The sequence below is a fragment of the Canis lupus genome, chromosome 32, assembly GCF_003254725.2.
Source record: "Canis lupus dingo isolate Sandy chromosome 32, ASM325472v2, whole genome shotgun sequence".
NCBI classification, from domain to species: domain Eukaryota; kingdom Metazoa; phylum Chordata; class Mammalia; order Carnivora; family Canidae; genus Canis; species Canis lupus.
This window is the reverse complement of record NC_064274.1, coordinates 10,385,092-10,404,111: the sequence shown is the minus strand read 5'-3', so window position 1 is coordinate 10,404,111 and position 19,020 is coordinate 10,385,092. Positions and strand designations below refer to the sequence as shown.

General features: G+C 42.0%; 1 protein-coding gene, 1 non-coding gene and 1 pseudogene across 4 annotated transcripts in view; 2 read left to right on the top strand and 1 right to left on the bottom strand.

Moving 5' to 3' along the window:
• Positions 1–620: 620 nt before the first annotated feature.
• Positions 621–19,020, top strand: part of C32H4orf36 (chromosome 32 C4orf36 homolog) — a 30,348-nt gene continuing 11,948 nt past the window's right edge. Inside the window, exons 1-5 of one of the 3 annotated variants that reach the window (XM_035709566.2) lie at positions 621–757; positions 1,126–1,306; positions 6,290–6,444; positions 6,877–7,067; positions 7,173–7,345. In XM_035709566.2, the coding sequence (XP_035565459.1) occupies positions 1,242–1,306; positions 6,290–6,444; positions 6,877–7,010 (354 nt within the window). In that variant the 5' untranslated portion in view covers positions 621–757; positions 1,126–1,241 and the 3' untranslated portion in view covers positions 7,011–7,067; positions 7,173–7,345. Of the gene's footprint in view, positions 758–980; positions 1,307–6,289; positions 6,445–6,876; positions 7,068–7,172; positions 7,346–19,020 lie in introns of all 3 variants that reach the window. The other 2 variants (XM_035709567.2, XM_035709565.2) reach the window with 2 other exon arrangements.
• Positions 2,458–2,565, top strand: LOC118353147 (U6 spliceosomal RNA). Its single transcript, XR_004811465.1, has one exon. It is a non-coding gene; the product is annotated as a U6 spliceosomal RNA (small nuclear RNA).
• On the bottom strand, positions 7,117–17,585 carry LOC112645854 (serine/threonine-protein phosphatase 2B catalytic subunit gamma isoform-like; annotated as a pseudogene).

Below are 19,020 nucleotides of genomic sequence, written 5' to 3'. Positions count from 1 at the left end.
CCTCCGGCCCCCTCCCGCTCCCTCCGCCTCCCTCCGCCTCCCCTCCACCCCCTCCTCCCCTCCACTCCCTCCGCCCCTGCATCCCTCCAGCGCCCCCGCTTCCTCCGGCCCCCTCCGGCCCCCTCCCGCTCCCTCCGCCTCCCTCCGACCCCCCTCCACCCCCTCCGTCCCCTCCACCCCCTCCGTCCCTCCACCCCCTCCTCCCCTCCACCTCCTCCGTCCCCTCCACTCCCTCCGCCCCTCCATCCCTCCAGCGCCCCCGCTTCCTCCGGCCCCCTCCGGCCCCCCTCCCGCTCCCTCCGCCCCCCCCTCCACCCCCTCCGTCCCCTCCACCCCCTCCGCCCCTCCACCCCCTCCTCCCCTCCACCTCCTCCGTCCCCTCCACTCCCTCCGCCCCTCCATCCCTCCAGCGCCCCCGCCTCCTCCGGCCCCCTCCGTCCCCCTCCCGCTCCCTCCGCCTCCCTCCCGCCCCCCTCCGCCTCCCCTCTACCCCCTCCATCCCCTCCACCCCCTCCGCCCCTCCGCCCCTCCGTTCCTCCGTCCCTCCACCCCCCCGTCCCTCCGCCCCTCCGCGCCCCCCCGTCCCCCCGCCCCCCCGCCCCTCCCCTCTCCGCCCCTCCTCCCGGGCTCCGCAGGCGGCCGAGACTCCACCCGCTGCCCCGGGCGCGCACCTGCTGAGGACCTGCGCACCTGGGCGCCGGGAGGCTCGCCCCGCCGAGGCGTGCGTGGGAGGGGCGGTGGGAGTGGGCGCTTCCTGGTGAGCTCAGGTTTTTTTTTTTTTTTTGAGTCGGGGAACACCCGGGAGGGTTTGCATTCTTTCCAGGCTCGGGCGGGGCCCGGGCAGCTCCCGGCCGCGCGGAGCCACGGAGGCCGGACCGTGCGGGGGTGGCCGGCGGGGGTGGGGCGTGCGAGCCGGTGGGGCAGGGGGGGCGGCGGGGGCGGCGCGGGAGCCCCGGTCCACCGGCGTTTTCTCCGCACAGGGCAGGAGATGATCAAAGGAGTTCATGGAAAATGCGAGAGAGCACAGTGGTACACGAGGAGTTCAGCTTCAAGGAACATTTATTAGGGACTTCCGACTTTCAGAAATGCTCTTTCCAAGTCTTTTTATTACTTGGTTATTAACAGATAGTGAAGTGAACGCCATGAATTCTGTGAGTTGCAAACATTTCAGGTAAAGCGAACAGTACGGCCGGTCATTACATCAGGCGCCTATGTTAAGAAGTTAGACTGTGATCATTACCATGGCCTATGGCTTGCCAAGGAAGAACGCGGTGAAAACCCTGTTCCGGGGCAGTTGTTATAAAATGTAAGTGTTTGCATCACGGTGAGCGTAGACTAGGGGTGCGGAGTGTCCTTGGGAAAATAAAAGTACTGGAGACCCTATGTTCCTCCATGAGATAGTGGACTAGGTGACGTGTTTTCAGTTATCTGAATAGTGATTTCTTTAAGGGAAATGCTTTTTTTAAAAGATTTTATTTATTTATTTATAGAGATAGAGAGAGGCAGAGACACAGGCAGAGGGAGAAGCAGGCTCCATGCAGGGAGCCCGACATGGGACTCAATCCCAGGCTCCAGGATCACGCCCTGGGCCGAAGGCAGGTGCTAAACCACTGAGCCACCCAAGGATCCCCACTGTCTACCTTTCCAATAATTTCTAACATTACTTAAGCCTTTATAACTCTAGCTTATCTCATCATGGCCTTTAGACATTTGTATTTGCAACATGAGTTATTGCTTGTTGAATTTTACATTGTTTTATTTTTTTTAATTTTTAAATTAATTTATTTATTTATGATAGAGAGAGAGAGAGAGAGAGAGAGAGGCAGAGACACAGGCAGAGGGAGAAGTAGGCTCCATGCACCGGGAGCCCGATGTGGGATTAGATCCAGGGTCTGCAGGATCACGCCCTGGGTTGCAGCCGGTGCTAAACCGCAGCGCCACCGGGGCTGCCCAAGGGAAATGCTTTTAATTAGAATTTATGAATTATCTTGGTCTTTACAACAAAACAACAGAAACTGAGGTTTGGAGAAGTGGGTTGATCAAACTCACACAGTCATGTAAATAAGTGACAGGGATGGAAGTCTGTCTTCTTACTCCAAAGCAACTGTCACCTATGTTAAAATAGCTCTGTAGATAGTGTAAGCCTAACTAAAAATGTCTTGGTGTCAAGTATATATATAGATATTTTTAAAGATTTTATTTATTTATTCATGAGAGACACAGAGAGAGAGAGAGGCAGAGACACAAGCAGGCTCCATGCAGGGAGCCCGATGCGGGACACGATCTGGGTCTCCAGAATCACACCCTGGGCTGAAGGCAGACGCTCAACCACTGAGCCACCCAGGCGTCCCTGTGTCAAGTATATCTTAACCAAACACCTAACTGGCTGTACAAAGAGTCAGTTTTGCCTCCTGTACACTTTGGACATGTGTTTTGCAATCAGGAAGACCTGGGCTTGTGCTTCCTTGAGCTGCCCATATATTAAAATTGGAATAAAAACAGAGAAGATTAGCATGGGCCCTAGGCAAGGATGATATGCAAATTTGTGAACCATTCCGTATTTTTGTTTATTAAAATAAAAAGATGTATGTATTTACTCATGAGAGACACAGAGAGAGAGAGAGTGGCAGAGACACACACAGGCAGAGGGAAAAGTGGGCTTCCCGCGGGGAGCCCGATGTAGGACTCCATCCCGGAACTCCAGGATCACTACCTGAGCCAAAGGCAGATAGATGCTTAACCGCTGAGCCACCAAGGCATCCCCCATTCCATATTTTTATACTGCAAAGCTAATCTGTATCATGTACTGAACTGATTTAAAATAAATCTACATTTTTTTGGGGGAAAAAAAAGATCTGAGCTCTAAGCCAGGGCCTGCACTTGCTCCCTATGCTACCTTGAGTAAATTATTTAACTTATCTGTATCTTAGCCTCCACATCAGTAAAATGCACATATCAATACTTGTGTGTGTGATGTGGAATACAAATGTAAAGTACTTGCACATTGCTTGACATACAGTGAACCCATAATGAACGTGGGTGGCTGCCACATGGTATTTTTCTCTGTAATGTCCTAGTGCTACATTGGTTTTTTTGTTTGTTTTTAATTTTTGGATTTGTTTTTTAGCTTCTCTGCCATGGTCTATGACATATTTGCCATTATGAGTCAGTTGAATTTCTCTTTATAAACAATATTCTAAGAAGTAAGAGGAGACATCATTTGGGGTTCTAAAACCAGAGCTTTAGGAAAACCAGAGCAAACTCATCAATGCATTTTATTTAGTTTTGCCATTTCAGTATGTCTTCAGACCTTGAACTAAAGGCAAGTACCATGTTAGTCAACATTATTATAAATGTAATTTTTGTATTAAAGATAGTCCTGTGTCTGGAAAATCATTTAAAGCACTGATTCTGCAGTTTGGGTTATGTAGAATGTAAAAAAAAAAAAATTATTTATTTGAGAGAGAGCACATGAACAGGGATGAAGGGCAAAGAGAGCGGGACAAGCAGACTTCCCACTAAGCAGGGAAACTATGTAGAGTTCCATCCCAGGACCCTGAGACCCTGACCTGAGCTGAAGGTAGATAGATGCTTAACCAACTGAGCCACCCAGGCACCTGGTTATGTAGAATTTTATACCATGAATAGTTGCTGCAAAACCAGCACCTTCTCAATCATTCTTTTTTTTTTTTTTTTTAAAGATTTTATTTATTCATGAGGGACAGAGAGAGAGGCAGAGACACAGGCAGAGGGAGAAGCAGGCTCCATGCAGGGAGCCTGATGTGGGACTCAATCCCAGGATTCCAGGATCACGCCGTGGGCCAAAGGCAGGTGCTAAACCGCTGAGCCACCCAGGGATCCCCCCTTCTCATCATTCTTATAAGAAAGTGTTTGATATCATGTTTATAAGAACAGCTAAATTAAGAGAAAAAGAATGATAGTGACACTGTTTGGGATTCATTTGCTAAGACAACTCCTTACCTTGATTTTTCCATTATGTGTTTTTAGATTATAAAAAGTGTACACAAAATAGGGATGCCTGGTTGGCTCATTGGTTGGGGTTCTGCCTTTGGCTCAGGGCATGATCCCAGGATCCAGGATTGAGTCCCACATCGGGCTCCCTGCATGGAGCCTGCTTCTCCCTCTGCCTGTGTCTCTGCCTCTCTCTGTGTGTCTCTTATGAATAAATAAATAAATCTTTAAAAAAATACACAAAATATTAAAATAGAAGCATTTGAAAGGAAAATAAAAATGCTTTCATTTCCCCATTCCCATCTCTCCCCTGCCATCCCACTCAGAGGGAAAATGTCTTTTTTTTTTTTTTTTTTTTATTTATGATAGTCACACACACAGAGAGAGAGAGAGGCGGAGACACAGGCAGAGGGAGAAGCAGGCTCCATGCACCAGGAGCCCGATGTGGGATTCGATCCCGGGTCTCCAGGATCGCGCCCTGGGCCAAAGGCAGGCGCCAAACCGCTGCGCCACCCAGGGATCCCGAGGGAAAATGTCTTATATTTTTCTAGAATTTCTGTCTGCTATACAAGACATACACACATATACACATGTATATGTTTTTACATGTGATTATCTTGAATTTTTCTCCCTCCCTCACCGTGTCTTGTATAGTAATCATTAAGACCTTAGATTCTAAAGTCTGATTTTCTGGATTCAAATCCTAAATCCATGACCAACACACCTGTGATCTTGAGCAAGTTTTTCTACTCTTGTTTCCCAATCCATAAAATGAGCATAATAATAGCACTTGCCTACCTCATAGGGCATCTATGGTAATTAAATGTGTTCATATGTGTCAACTGATTAAAACAGTACCCAGCATATAGTAAATGCTAGATTAAAATTAGCAGCTTATTGCTCATCTTTCCAAATCCACATATAAGGATAAACCTCATTCTTTCATTATATGTATGTACCACAGTTTCTTTAACCAGGCTCTTCTTGGTAGACATTAAGACTATTTTGTGAGATTATTATTATTATTTTTATAAACAGCGCTTCAGTGAACATTCTTATAAATACATCTTTGTGCCCTTGTTAAAATACATTTATAATAATTGTAGACTTCAAGTAGCTCCTTAAAGTTACGTGATAAAGTAGCAAGGAGGAAAACAAGTAGACCTGTGTATGGAATATCCTCATTTCTTCTACTTGTACCAAAGCAGGTCTTTCTCCTTTCCTAGTGCATATGAGTTCATATTGACTATATGAGATGAGAAGCATGGAGTTGGTATTTTAAATTTCCAAATTAAAATACATAAAGCAATTTGTTTGAAGTTCGTGGTGATTATTTTTAATATTATAGTTTGGGATTTCATCCCCTTCTCCAGTTTTCTGAGGATTCTTTTGGTACTAGTGCTTTTAAATAACAATCCCTAGGCTAAGTACCAGCTCAGTTTCTTAATTCACTTCTGAGTCTCTGTTTTCTTGTCTACCCACATGGTGCATTAAAATAAGATCACACACTCAAAGCCTTAGTGTATGCCAACCACTCCACTCAATGCATGATTATTCCCTCTTTTCCTTCCCTAATATGACCATATTTGTGATCAGCCATAAAAGAATTGGAGCATACAGTTCTTAAACCGTATCCTCTTAAAAGACATGGAAAGATCGGATTGACTATAGGGAGGCTGTTTTTTTTTTTTTAATTTTTATTTATTTATGATAGTCACAGAGAGAGAGAGGCAGAGACATAGGCAGAAGCAGGCTCCATGCACTGAGAGCCCGACGTGGGACCCTATCCCGGGTCTCCAAGATCACGCCCTGGGCCAGAGGCAGGCGCCAAACCACTGCGCCACCCAGGGATCCCGGGAGGCTGTTTTTGATCAAAAGTTCCTGTCATTATGATTAATGATAATTTTTGAATATATCTCTACATTAGTATATATATATTATGCATTGATATGTTTAATGTAAGACTTCTCCTCTGGCTAAATTTACAACTCTGGAAAATCCTGAATTCCTCTCATAAACAAAATGTCGGGGATCCATGGGTGGCTTAACGGTTTAGTGCCTGCCTTCGGCCCAGGGCGTGATTCTGGAGTCCCAGGATCGAGTCCCACGTGGGGCTCCCTGCATGGAGCCTGCTTCTCCCTCTACCTGTGTCTCTGCCTCTCTCTCTCTCTGTGTCTCTCATGAATAAGTACATAAGATCTTAAAAAAAAAAAAAAGTCTAGTGGAAAATGGAACTGAGAATTAAGATGTCTTCTGTATATCCCACAATAGATGCTTAGTGATATTTATTGAATGAATTAGTGAATTTTTGCCCCAGACAGGAACCTTGGGAACTTGCACTGCTTACAAAGACCTGGTACACGAACCTAGCCAACATCAAGTTGCCTTTCTTGGAAGAAATTACATTTGGTAGTCCTGTACACCTCAAAAAAAATAAAACCACTAAGAATGTTCGCCTCCCTTCTGCAGAATGTAAGTTCTATATAAACTGTTTTAGGAAATAGCAATTTTTATCTGTATTATTTTGCTTATTATCAGAGAAAAATTTATTTATTTATTTTTAAAGATTTTATTTGTTCATGAGAGATACACACGGGGAGGGGGGGCACAGACACAGGCAGAGGGAGAAGCAGACTCCATGCAGGGAGCCCCATGTGGGACTCGATTCCGGGTCTCCAGGATTAGGCCCTAGGCTGAAGGCAGCGCTAAAACGCTGAGCCACCCAGGCTGCCCAAGAGAAATGTTTAAATATGTTCATTCGCATCCATACCCTTCATCTGTGTAGCCCCTCTTATTTAGTATTTAAGAATGTGAGTTTTGCCATGTGGTTAAATGTTTGTTTTTAACAATATTATGCCTGGTGAAAAATGTCAGTTGGATTGCTCCATGTATTTTATTTTCCAGCCATCAAACTTGAAAGGGAGTATGAAATGAAGCGCTTGAATCACTTGAAATGTCAGGAAAATGTAGCCGAGGAAATTCAGTTTTCCCTAAGAGAAAGGCCAGTTGGTTTGAGAAGACCTCTTCCGCCTAAGTGATCATCATCTCATACAGGAATCTGCACACTGTGCTTTCCACATCCAAAGGCAGTGAAGGTCTCCAGCCTTTCACTTTCACAAGTTGGTTTGGGAAGACCTTTTTGACCTAAGTGATCATCATCTCATAATCAAATCTGTACTCTGTGCTTTTCATATCTAAAGGCAACGAAGGTCTCCAACCTTTCACTCCAGCCTTTTGCTGTGCATATTCTGGTGCAGACATACGAATGCCTACTGGTGGATGAGCCGGCTCCTGTGGGTTGATGAAACAGCTCTGACGGATCTTCTGGGTCCCTGCCACATATTTCTTCCTTTGTATTGCAAGTGATGACACTGTAAGTAGATTAAAAAGTAGCAGGAATTGAGTCATTTATGTGATTGTTCATTATGATTTTTATAAAATGGCACAAAGGGAAGAGGAAATTCTAACCCAGAGATACTATATTGGTTTTTTGTTTTTTAAGATTTTATTTATTTATTTGACAAAGAGAGCTCAGGGGGAATGGCAGGCAGAGGGAGAGGGAGAAGCAGAGTTCCCCACTGAGCAGGGAGCCTAATGCAGGGCTCAGTCCCAGGAGCCTGGGATCATGACCTGAGCTGAAGGCAGATGCTTATCCAACTGAGCCACCTAGGTGCCCCATAGATACTATTTTGCATTTGTATTTTTGAGACACCAAAAGGAGAGAGAAAATTTTTTTTTAATTTTAAAAATTATTTATTTATTGAAATATTTTATTTATTTATGAGAGACATAGAGAGAGAGTGGGGCAGAGACATAGGCAGAGGGAGAAGCAGCCTCCCCAGGGGGTACTCAATCCCAGGACCCCGGGATCACCACCTTAGCCAAAGGCAGATGCTCAATCACTGAGCCACCAGGGTGACCCCCCAATTTTTTAAATTTAATTTTTATTTTATTTTTTAAAGATTTTATTTATTTATTCATGAGACACAGACACACACACACACACACACACACACAGAAAGAGAGGGGAGCAGACACAGGCAGAGGGAGAAGCAGGCTCCACGCAGGAGGCCTGACGTGGGACTCGATCCCAGGTCTCCAGGATCACACCCTGGGCTGAAGGCTTCGCTAAACCGCTGAGCCACCTGGGCTGCCCCCCGATTTTTTTTTTAAGATTTCATTTATTTATTCATGAGAGACACAGGCAGAGACACAGGCAGAGGGAGAAGCAGGCTCCATGCAAGGATCCTGATGCAGGACTCGATCCCAGGACTCCAGGATCACACCCTGAGCTGAAGGGATGCTCAACTGCTGAGCCACCTAGGGCCCCCCCACCCCCATTTTTTTTTTTAAAGATTTCATTTTTAAGTAATCTTTACATCCAACATGGGGGCTTGAACTCACAGCCCTGAGATAAGGAGTCACATGCTCCACCAACTGAGCCAGCCAGGCACCCCAAGAAAAATTCTTTGAAATATGATAGACTAAAAATTTTGTTTGGTTAAGAAAAATTTTAGATTTCATTTTAGCAACTCCTCAGTTTCCAATGTTCAATGAACCATCATTTACTATTCTCATGCAGTACTTTATTAATAAATAAATAAATAAATAAATAAGCCAGCCCAATGCAGGGCTTGAACTCATGACCCTGAGATCAAGACCTGAGCTGAAATCAAGAGTTGGACGCATAACTGACTGGGCCACCTAGGCACCCCTTTCATGTAGTACTTTAAAGTAAATAGTAGAGGGATGCCTGGGTGGCTCAGTGGTTGGGCACCTGCCTTCGTCTGAGGGCGTGATCCTGGAGTTCCGGGATCGAGTCCCACATCGGGCTCCCTGCATGGAGCCTGCTTCTCCCTCTGCTTATGTCTCTGCCTTTCTCTCTCTCCCTCTCTTCTGTGTCTCTCATGAATAAATAAATAAAATCTTAAAAAAAAAAAAAGCAACTAGAACTTACTTTTTGCTTTTGTTTCCCTAAAGAAAAATCATCTTTTCCTTTTGCCTAATTTCATAGTTTCCCTGGAATGCCCTTGGAGCATGTGGAACATAATACATACGTGAAAATGACATGAAAATGCAAAGACTTCATTTTAAGGAAATTGCTTATTTTACAGAGAGACTAGAGAATGAGGATTTGATTAGCAGAGAAATGGTAGACTAGCATGCACCAATTTTCTTAGAATTTGAACCCAATACAGCGTACTTGGATATGATAGTTCTATTTAAGTACAATTTACTGTTTGTTAGATGAATCAGTGGGTGTTTAGCATCTTATGTTTTCTTAGCCTTGTTCTGAAAGACCTCATGGCCTAGTGGTTAAGAGTTCATACTTTACATCTGATGGCCTCCTTCAGCTCTCAGCTTGGCTGCTTATAGGGATGTGACCTGGGAGAGTTGTTTTATGTCTCTGAGCTTCAATTTTCTTACATGTAAAACAGAGATGATACTGGTACCTACTTCTAAAGTTGTCTTGAGGATTAAATGGAAACTGGACCACAATGAAAACTACTCTAATAGTTATTCTGGTAATTACTGTGAGCATTACTACCCTTGTACTGCTATAATCTCAGGATCAAAGATGTATTCTATTGACTTGACTCTGTTGATCTTTGTGGAGACCAAAAGTCTTGAATTTTCAAGAATTGGGTTTTTTTCTTGTCAATATATGAATGTATGTATATGTGCCAGACCATATATGACCTGATTTTTTAGTTCAAAATCTGGCCATTGTACCTATGGTATCTCCTGATCACTTCTGTTTAAAAACAATAATTTCTGATAATCAGTTTGTCACATGTCTTTTTCTTAAGCATGGAAAATTTGTGTGCAAAAAGCCATATTGTAATACCTTTCCTGTGCAGTCCAGAAACATAGATACCATTTTATGGTCTGCTCTCAGGAACCGTGGGGGAACCTTAAATATCTTACTCCTCACTTCAGAGCCTTACCACCCTAGTTAGTCACATTAACTGGGGGGGATGAGTTATATGCTTCTATATTTCTTCAGAGCTGTTGTGAAAATGAATGAAATGTATGTCTGCTTGCTAAAAGATTTTCAGAAGAGAACATTTTATTTTTTGTTTTAAAAACTCTTTTAGGGCAGCCCCGGTGGCGCAGCGGTTTGGCGCCGCCTGCAGCCTGGGGTGTGATCCTGGAGACCCGGGATCGAGTCCCACATCGGGCTCCCTGCGTGGAGCCTGCCTCTCCCTCTGTCTGTGTCTCTGCCCCTCTCTCTCTGTGTCTATGAATAAAAAAATAAAATCTTTAAAAAAAAAACTCTTTTAAAAATAATTTATTGGGATGCCTGAGTGGCTCAGAGATTTAGTGCTTGCCTTCGGCCCAGGGTGTGTTCTGGAGTCCTGGGATTGAGTCCCACATTGAGCTCCCTGCATGGAGCCTGCTTCTCCCTCTGCCTGTGTCTCTGCCTCTCTCTCTCTCTGTGTCTCTTATGAATAAATAAATAAAATCCTTTTAAAAAAAGAATTTATTTATTTATTTGAGAGAGAGTGTGTAGGCATGAGTGCAGAGAGGGACAGAGGGAGAAGCAGATTCCCTGTTGAGCAGGGAGCCTGACTCTTGGGGCCCAATCCCAGGAACCCAGGATTATGACCTGAGCTAAAGGCAGAGGCCTAACTAACTGGCTGAGCCAACCAGGTACTCTTGGAATAAAACATTAATATTTCTTGAGAAAATTTGGGATTTGAGAAAACTTTAGTTTCCCCTTATTCTCTAGAAAGAAAAATGCCTGCTTGCAGCTTTAATATTCTTCTAACTACATTATAGGCAGATATTTCTGAGCCCGTTTAAAACTATTGTTTAATGCCATAATAATTGAAATGAAACTATATCAGAAAATAAATTTGAATAATATATGTTTATATCTCTCACCTAAAATGACATGAGAGCAGGAATGGTTTCTTACGTATGTTAGTACTCTAGTGCCTATACTTATGCCTAACTCATGTAGGCACTCAGTGTACATTTATTGATTATTATTATTTTTTTAATTTTTATTTATTTGTGATAGTCACAGAGAGAGAGAGAGAATGAGGCAGAGACACAGGCAGAGGGAGAAGCAGGCTCCATGCACCGGGAGCCCGATGTGGGATTCGATCCCGGGTCTCCAGGATCGCGCCCTGGGCCAAAGGCAGGCGCCAAACCGCTGCGCCACCCAGGGATCCCCATTTATTGATTATTGATTGAAAGTTTACTTATGGTCAAAAGTCCATAATATGAAGTATTTTTTATGTACTGTATCCTTTTTATAGTAGAGTCAACCATGATTTGATCGAATATGGGCTCAAGCAGTTTACAGTAGAGCTAAGGCTGAACTAAAATGTAATTTTACATAAAATATCTTAAAGTTGGGATGCCTCAGTGGCTCAGTCAGTTAAGTGAGTGACTCTTGATTTCAACTCAGGTCATGATCTCAGGGTCATGGGATCGAGCCCTGCTTTGGGTTCTGTGCTCAGCGGGGAATCTGCTTGAGATTCTCTCTGTCCCTCTGCCTCTCCCCTGCTCCCTCTCTCTAAAAAAATAAATCTTTAAAAAAGTCTTAAAGTTATAAAAATCTATTCTAAACTGATAAAAATTTTATTTGCACACTAAAATTTTGTTTCTTTACATCTCTGACTCCATTCACATTGTTATTAATGTCACAAGTTACATATTTTGTTGTTGTATATCTGTTAATGTAAACTTACAGTTATCTCTTACATTTTGTTTCTTAAATCTCATCCCAGAATTAAAAGTACTCCACCATTACAGTATCACAGTATTCTGTATTTATATATTTACCTTTACCGGTGATACCTATACTTTCAGATGCTTTTGTGTTACAGTTTAATGCCATTTTGTTTTAAATTAAAGGACTCCCTTTAGCATTTCTTATAGGGCAGATGTAGTGATAATGAACTGCCTCAGTTTTTGTTTATCTGAAAAAGTCTTACTTTCTCTTTAATTTTTGAAGTTCAATTTTGCCAGATATGGTATTCTTGGTTGGCAGTTTTTTTCCTTTCAGAACTTTGAATATATTATTCTACTCCCTTCCAGCCTGCAAGGTTTCTGCTGAAAAGTCTGTTGGCCACCTATTAGGAATACCTTTATACACACTGAGTTGTTTTTCTCTCACTGCTTTCAAGATTCTTTTGTGATTTTTAAAAATTTGATTATAAAATGACTCAGTGTGAATCTCTAGTTGGAGTTTGTTGAACTTCTTAAAGTTGAATATCCATATTCTTCCTCAGATTTGGGAAGTTTTGGCCATTGTTTCTTCAAATAGGCTCTCTGCTCCTTTTTCTATTCTTCTAAGACTTCCATAATGTGTATATGTGTATCTTCTTGATGGTACCCCCCAAGTCTCTTAGACTCTCTTCACTTAAAAAATTTTTTAAAAAATATTTTATTTATTTATTCATGAGAGACACACAGAGAGAGGCAGAGACACAGGCAGAGGGAGAAGCAGGCTCCATGCAAGGAACCTGATGCAGGACTTAATCCTGGGACTCTGGGATCATGCCCTGAGCCCAAGGCAGACACTTAACCGCTGAGCCACCCAGGCATCCCTCTCTTCACTTTTCATTAGCTCTGGTCTCTTGATGCCATCCTAGAATGGTATCAGAAAAAAATCTTCCAATTCAATATTTTCCTGGGGTAAATCTTCCAATTTTGCAAGAGAAAATGGAGATAAAGAGGAAAAAGAACACAACTGGTTGTTGTGTTTTTCAAATGTAACAAAAGTAGCCCAAACAAGAAAATGAATTTTCATGCTCCATCACTCTATAGCACTTCTGAACTCATGGCCAATTTTATTTCATTTATGCTTACTCACTTTCCACCCCCACCCTCTCAAGTCCCAACCAACAGATTATTTTTTATCATATTTTATTATATTTTTAATAAGTTAGATTGAGGGGCGGGGAGAGAGAGACATAGGAGAGGGGCAGACAGAGAGGGAGAAGCAGACTTCCTGCTAAGCATGGAGCCCAGTGAGGGGCTTGATCCCAGGACCCTGAGACCGTGACCCAGGCCAAAGTCAGATTCCCAACCAACTAAGCCACCCAAGTGCCTCCCACCAGATTATTTTGAAGTAAATTCTAGACATTAGTTCATCTATAATTGTAGAAATAGAAATTTCATAAATGTGAATATTTCCAATATTTGTAAGGGATGGACTGATCAAAGTGTACGTAGGGGCCGTAATCCACCCCTGTGGGCCTACAGTTTGACTTTTTTTTTTTTTAAGATTTTATTTTATTTATTTGAAAGAGAGGGAGAGAGAGAGTGAGAGAGAGAGAGAGTGCCCGGAGGAGAATGAGGGAGAAGCACACTTCCTGCTGAGCAGAGAGCTAGTTGTAGGGCTTGATCCCAGGACTGTGAGATTATGACCTGAGCTGAAGGTGGACACTTAACTGACTGAGCCACCCAGGTGCCCTCACAGTTCTACTTCTTACTGGCCAGTTGTATTAGGTGGTTGTTGTTTCAGAATGTTTAGAAGCTATTGTCTGAATTATCTTCAGATACTTTTTTCTACCTATGATATGGTGGCTCACATGAAGGTGATTTGCTCTTAGGAATTATTATGTCAGTGACTCATTTCATTTAGTGATCCTTAGGCCTGGAAAAAGCTGTCAGGAACATGGTTGGGGGGGGTCTATATATAGTCTTGGTTGGATAACTTTGAGGAGGTGGAACCTCCACATTTCTAGTTCAGATTTGCGTTATAAAATTCAAATTGCTTTACATAAGATGCTTATCTGCCAAGCAGAGCCACTCCCAAAGTTTCTTGGTTGAGTGTCCAGGATTATCTGTTACCCAGTTGTACCACTTCTCTCTACCTTTTTTACACATCTGTCCTCTCCAATTGTTCTTTCTTTCATTTGACTATTTTTCCCCCTCCGTCCATGTTATTATTATGACAGCTGAGTTGCTAACTGCTTAAAATATGGGAAATACCATTTTATAACTACACAACCAAAAACCAGTCTTTAGCAAAAATTCAATGTGTTTCTATTTCTTTAGAAATCAAAACCAATTCACTGTTTTCTTTAAAAAAATTAATCATATCCAGCTGTATCAACATTTGTTTTGGACAGTAATGGGATTAATTATGTGTTTGTTTTTGTAGTTCACATCCCAGTGAGTAGCTCATACTTTCCCTTTTAGGGTCACCTACTTCATCTGGACTGGAGATAATACCTCCAATAATTTTTTTGAAAACTAGAAATATTTTTCAATCTAAAGTCCACAAATCTGTACAATGTATTTAACATTGTTGCTATTAGTAAGTTTTAATTTTTTTTTAAAGATTTTATTTGCTTACTTGAGAGAGAGCGAACACAGAAGGAGAGGGAGAAGCAGACCCCTGCTGAGCAGGTAGCCCTATGTGTGGCTTGACCAGAGCTTGACCCCAGGACCGTGGGATCATGACCCCAGTTGAAGGCAGATACTTAACCCACTGAGCCACCCATGCGCCCCAGTAAGTTTAATTTCATAAAAATCAGATTTATGTAAGACAGTAGTAGGAAGAAAACTCAGGTTTTAGTTAATAGATCTGGGTTCCAATCCCCTCCCCCCTTTCCCTGACTCATTGGGTATCCTTGAGAAAACAACTTCTTCTTCTTCTTCTTCTTCTTCTTCTTCTTCTTCTTCTTCTTCTTCTTCTTCTTCTTCTTCTTCTTTTTTTTTTTTTTTTTAAAGATCTTACTTATTTATTCATGAGAGACCAGAGAGAGAGAGAGAGAGGCAGAGACAAAGGCAGAGGGAGAAGCAGGCTCCGTGCAGGGAGCCAGATGCGGGACTCGATCCTAGGACTCCAGGATCACGCCCTGGACCGAAGGCAGGTGCTAAACTGCTGAGCTACCCATGCGTCCCACTGAGAAAACCTCTTAATTTCAATGGAACTCAGACTGTTTCGCTTTTAAAAAATTATCATTTCTGTATATGTACCCCTATGGTTATAGCCGCATTACTTACAATAGCCAAGGTGGAAGCAGCCCAAATATCCATCAATTGATGAATGGATAAAGAAGTGTTTTATATATATATATATATATATATATATATATATATATATATATATATATGAAGTGTTTTATATATATATAAAACTTATATATGTCTTATATATATATGGCTGGAATATCATTCAGCCATAAGTAAGAATGAAATCTTGTCATTTACAATGACGTGGATGAGTGAGAGAGTATAATGCTATGTGAAAGAAGTCAGAGAAAGACAAATACCATGATTTCACTCATATGTGGAACTTAAGAAACCAAACGAATGAGCAAAGGAAAAAAGGGAGAGACAAATCAAGAAAACAGACTCTTAATTAGAACAAACTGTGGTTATCAGAAGGGAGGATGGGAGGGGGAATGGATTAAATAGGTGATGAGGATTAAGGAGTACACTTGTGATGAGCACGAGGTGTTGTATGGAACTGTTGAATCACTATATTGTACACCTGAAACTAACCTAACACTGTGTTAACTAACTGGAATTAAAATAAAAACTTAAAAAATATTATCAGTTATGAATGTATTTTAAAGAGTAAAATAAAATTTGTTTTTTTATTTTTAGAAACAGTAGCTCTGGGGCATCTGTGTGGCTCAGTGAGTTAAGCCTCTGCCTTCAGTTCAGGTCATGATCTCAGGGTCCTGGGATTGAGCCCTGAGCCGGGCTCCCAGCTCAACGGGGAGCCTGCTACTCCCTGGCTCGTGCTCTCTCTCAAATAAATAAATAAATAAAATCTTTTAAAAAAAAACAAACAAATAGCTCTGTGGATCCTTACCACTCATTTCCACTTCTATGGAGGCAACTAATTTTTTTCTTTTACTTGTTTTATTTACCTTTGTATCTCTAAATAATACTTTGATTTTGCTACTTCTTGGATTTTTGCTTTTTAGGTATTGACTTCCCAGTATAGAAGATAGCTTTTTTTCCCCCCATTTCTTTCTTCCATCCTCAACACACCAACATACCATTTCTATCTAACTGTAAATATAGATTATAATTTTGGTTAGATCAGTATTAAATGTTAATGTTATTATGATATTATTCTGTGAATATTATTATATGTAAATACTTCACAGCTGAGCTATGTAGTAGACTACTATTATTTTTCCTGCCATTGTGTGTATGTGCAATATTTAGTATTTTAGTAATTAGAGTTAATATTTGCTTAATTTACAATGTATTTTTTTTTAAGATTTTATTTATTTATTCATGATAGTCACACAGAGAGAGACAGAGAGGCAGAGACACAGGCAGAGGGAGAAGCAGGCTCCATGCTGGGAGCCCGATGTGGGATTCGATCCCGGGTCTCCAGGATCGCGCCCCGGGCCAAAGGCAGGCGCCAAACCGCTGCACCACCCAGGGATCCCAATTTACAATGTATTTATTACTAAATCAACTCCAAGCTCTTTGCTAGTTGTCAGTCTTATTCTGTCAGATGGCTTCTATCATTTTGTCTTCCTGAGAAGTCTTCTGAGAAGTCTTATCCTGCTTTACCCTGCACTATTTTCACAATCATAAGTATCTCTTCTATGACTTCTACATTATCATTATGGGAATTCACTTCACACTCTTTGATGTAGGTGCTCCTGTTTCTTCTGTGTCTGACTACCCTCTTTCTTGGTTTATTATTATTAATTTTTTTCGTTGGACTCCTTTACCTTTATTATTATAGACATCTAGGTAATTGGGGGCAGAGAAAATTGTAATGAGTGATGGAAAGCCTGTCATTTGGCTTTTCCTGTACATTCAATACCCAGCATCCTGGGCTTCACAGGCTCTGATTATTGATAACAAAGTATTATTCAGCAAAAATTCACAAGCTGCAGGGTAACTGTAAAAATGAGAGCACCCTTGGACAGTGTTGTGGGTACAGTGCTCCAAAGCCTTTTCATTGCCATAATCCTCTGAAGGATCGGACCAAAGCTGGTCACACAGAGGCCCAAAGCCTGGAGATTCTTTAAACCTGTCTAATTTCTTAATGTATCTAAACTAGTAATTTCAGGTGACATCCCTCCATGTACACACAGAAACTGCTGGTTTAAGAGGGCGGCAGGAGGAAGACAGTCAAATGTCTCCATACATGCATTATACACCTCTTTAGAATATTTAATTCGACATTCCAGTTTGAAGGTGAAATAGTCTATAAGATGCCTTCTTGATTTCATGATTTCCTCAAAGCAGAGATATCGTTTTGGCACGATTAATCTTTAAACTCCATAAAGACAGCACACACTCTATACTGAAATAGCCTCTATCCACATGGTCACCCAGAAAGAGGTAGTGTATGTTACTAGGTGATCCTCCAACTTCAAACAACTTCATCAGGTCAAAGAGTTGTCCATGAATGTCACCAGACACTGTGATTGGAGCCTTTAATTCTATCATGGTCTTCTCTTGTCTCAGGATGGCAGTCCCATCATTGATTATCTTTAAGTCTATTTTCTCTTCCAGTTGCCCTTCCTTCACCAAATGGTTTTTCAAAACATCAATTTCCCATTCTCAAATACTTCCTTCAAAGTAAGCTGTTGGGTTAGAGGAAAGGAAACAGCTTTGATGACATGTTTGGTGGTGGAGAGGTGGAGGTTCCTCCCCGACATGGTCTTGTCAGCTTCCTCCCGCCTCCTGGCGACCTCCAGAGGAGCGCCTCTGCCTTCGTGTCCAGTGGTGTCAGCTCTCCGGGGCCAGTCTGCTCACCACGCTCCGGCCCTGGCTCCTCCCTGGGGCCCAGGTACCAGAAGAAGGTGGCTATGGCAGCCTGGCCTTGAACCCCACTGACAGGATACAGGCTCGCTGGCTGCTCCCTCCTAAGGCAATGAGTCGGGAGCACCGGTGGCTAAGGGAGGCCAGTTTAATATTATTTTTTTAAATTACAGTGGAGCATATCCTCCAGGAGTGACCTGAGGAAGGGTGCATGGGAGGAAATTTTTTTGAGGTCTGTCCGAAGTCTGTATTTTACTCTCAGATTTCATTGATAGATTAGCTGAGTGTGGGATTATAGGTTGTAAAGGATGTTCCTTTAAAATTGTGAAAAATTTGTGTATTTCTTTTTAATTTTTAATATTGTTAGTGAGCATCCCAAAGCCTGGATGTTTTCCTTGAGACCTGCTTTTTTTTTTTCTCTCTGGAAGCTATAGCATCTTCTTCTAGATCCTACTGTTCTGATAGGAATCATGGTATAGGACTAATAATGTAGCACAGTGATTTGGAGCATTGGGTGTAGAGCATGAGCCACCTGGGATTGAATACCAGTTCCACCACTTATTAAGCTGTGTCATCTTGGACAAATTATTTAACTTTCCTGGGCTTTAGTTTCTTCTTCTGTAAAAAAGTGGGTAGTAATAAGGGCACCTGGGTGGCTCAGTTGGTTAAACATCTGACTCTTGATTTCAGCTCAGATCATGATCTCAGGGTCATGAAATCAAGCCCTGTGTTGGGCTCTGCATTAGGCATGGAGCCTGCCTAAGATTTTTTTCCTTCCATCTGCCTCTCCCGCAACTCATGTGCTTTCTCTCTAAACAAAACAAAACAAAACAAAACAAAACAAAACAAAAGTGGGTAGTGATAGTTGTGACAAGTAAATGAGTTAAATATGTAAAGCACCTAGAGCAGTGCCTGGCACAGTGTAAGCACTAACACAGGATTAGCTTCTCTTACCATTACCCATTGTGCTTAGTACTACACAGGCCCTTGCAATCTGGAAATTCATTTCTTTCAGTTCTGAGAAATTACATTAAATTTTTTGGTAGATATTTCCACCTTTTCATCTTCTCTATACATTCTGGAAGTACTATTATTCATATGCTACATCTTCTGCACTGGCCTTCTAATTTTTTATCTTTTTTCTCCTGCTTTCTGTGTTTTGTCTTTTGCTCCAGTTTCTGGAAGAAGCTCTCAGTTTCATTCATTGTTAAGTTTTTTATTTCTGCTATTCATGTTTTCCTCTGAAGGCTTACTCCTCTCATTTTTAAAAACTAGCCTGTTTTATTCATAATCTATTCATAAACTATTTTCCCTTAGCTCTCTGAGTTCATG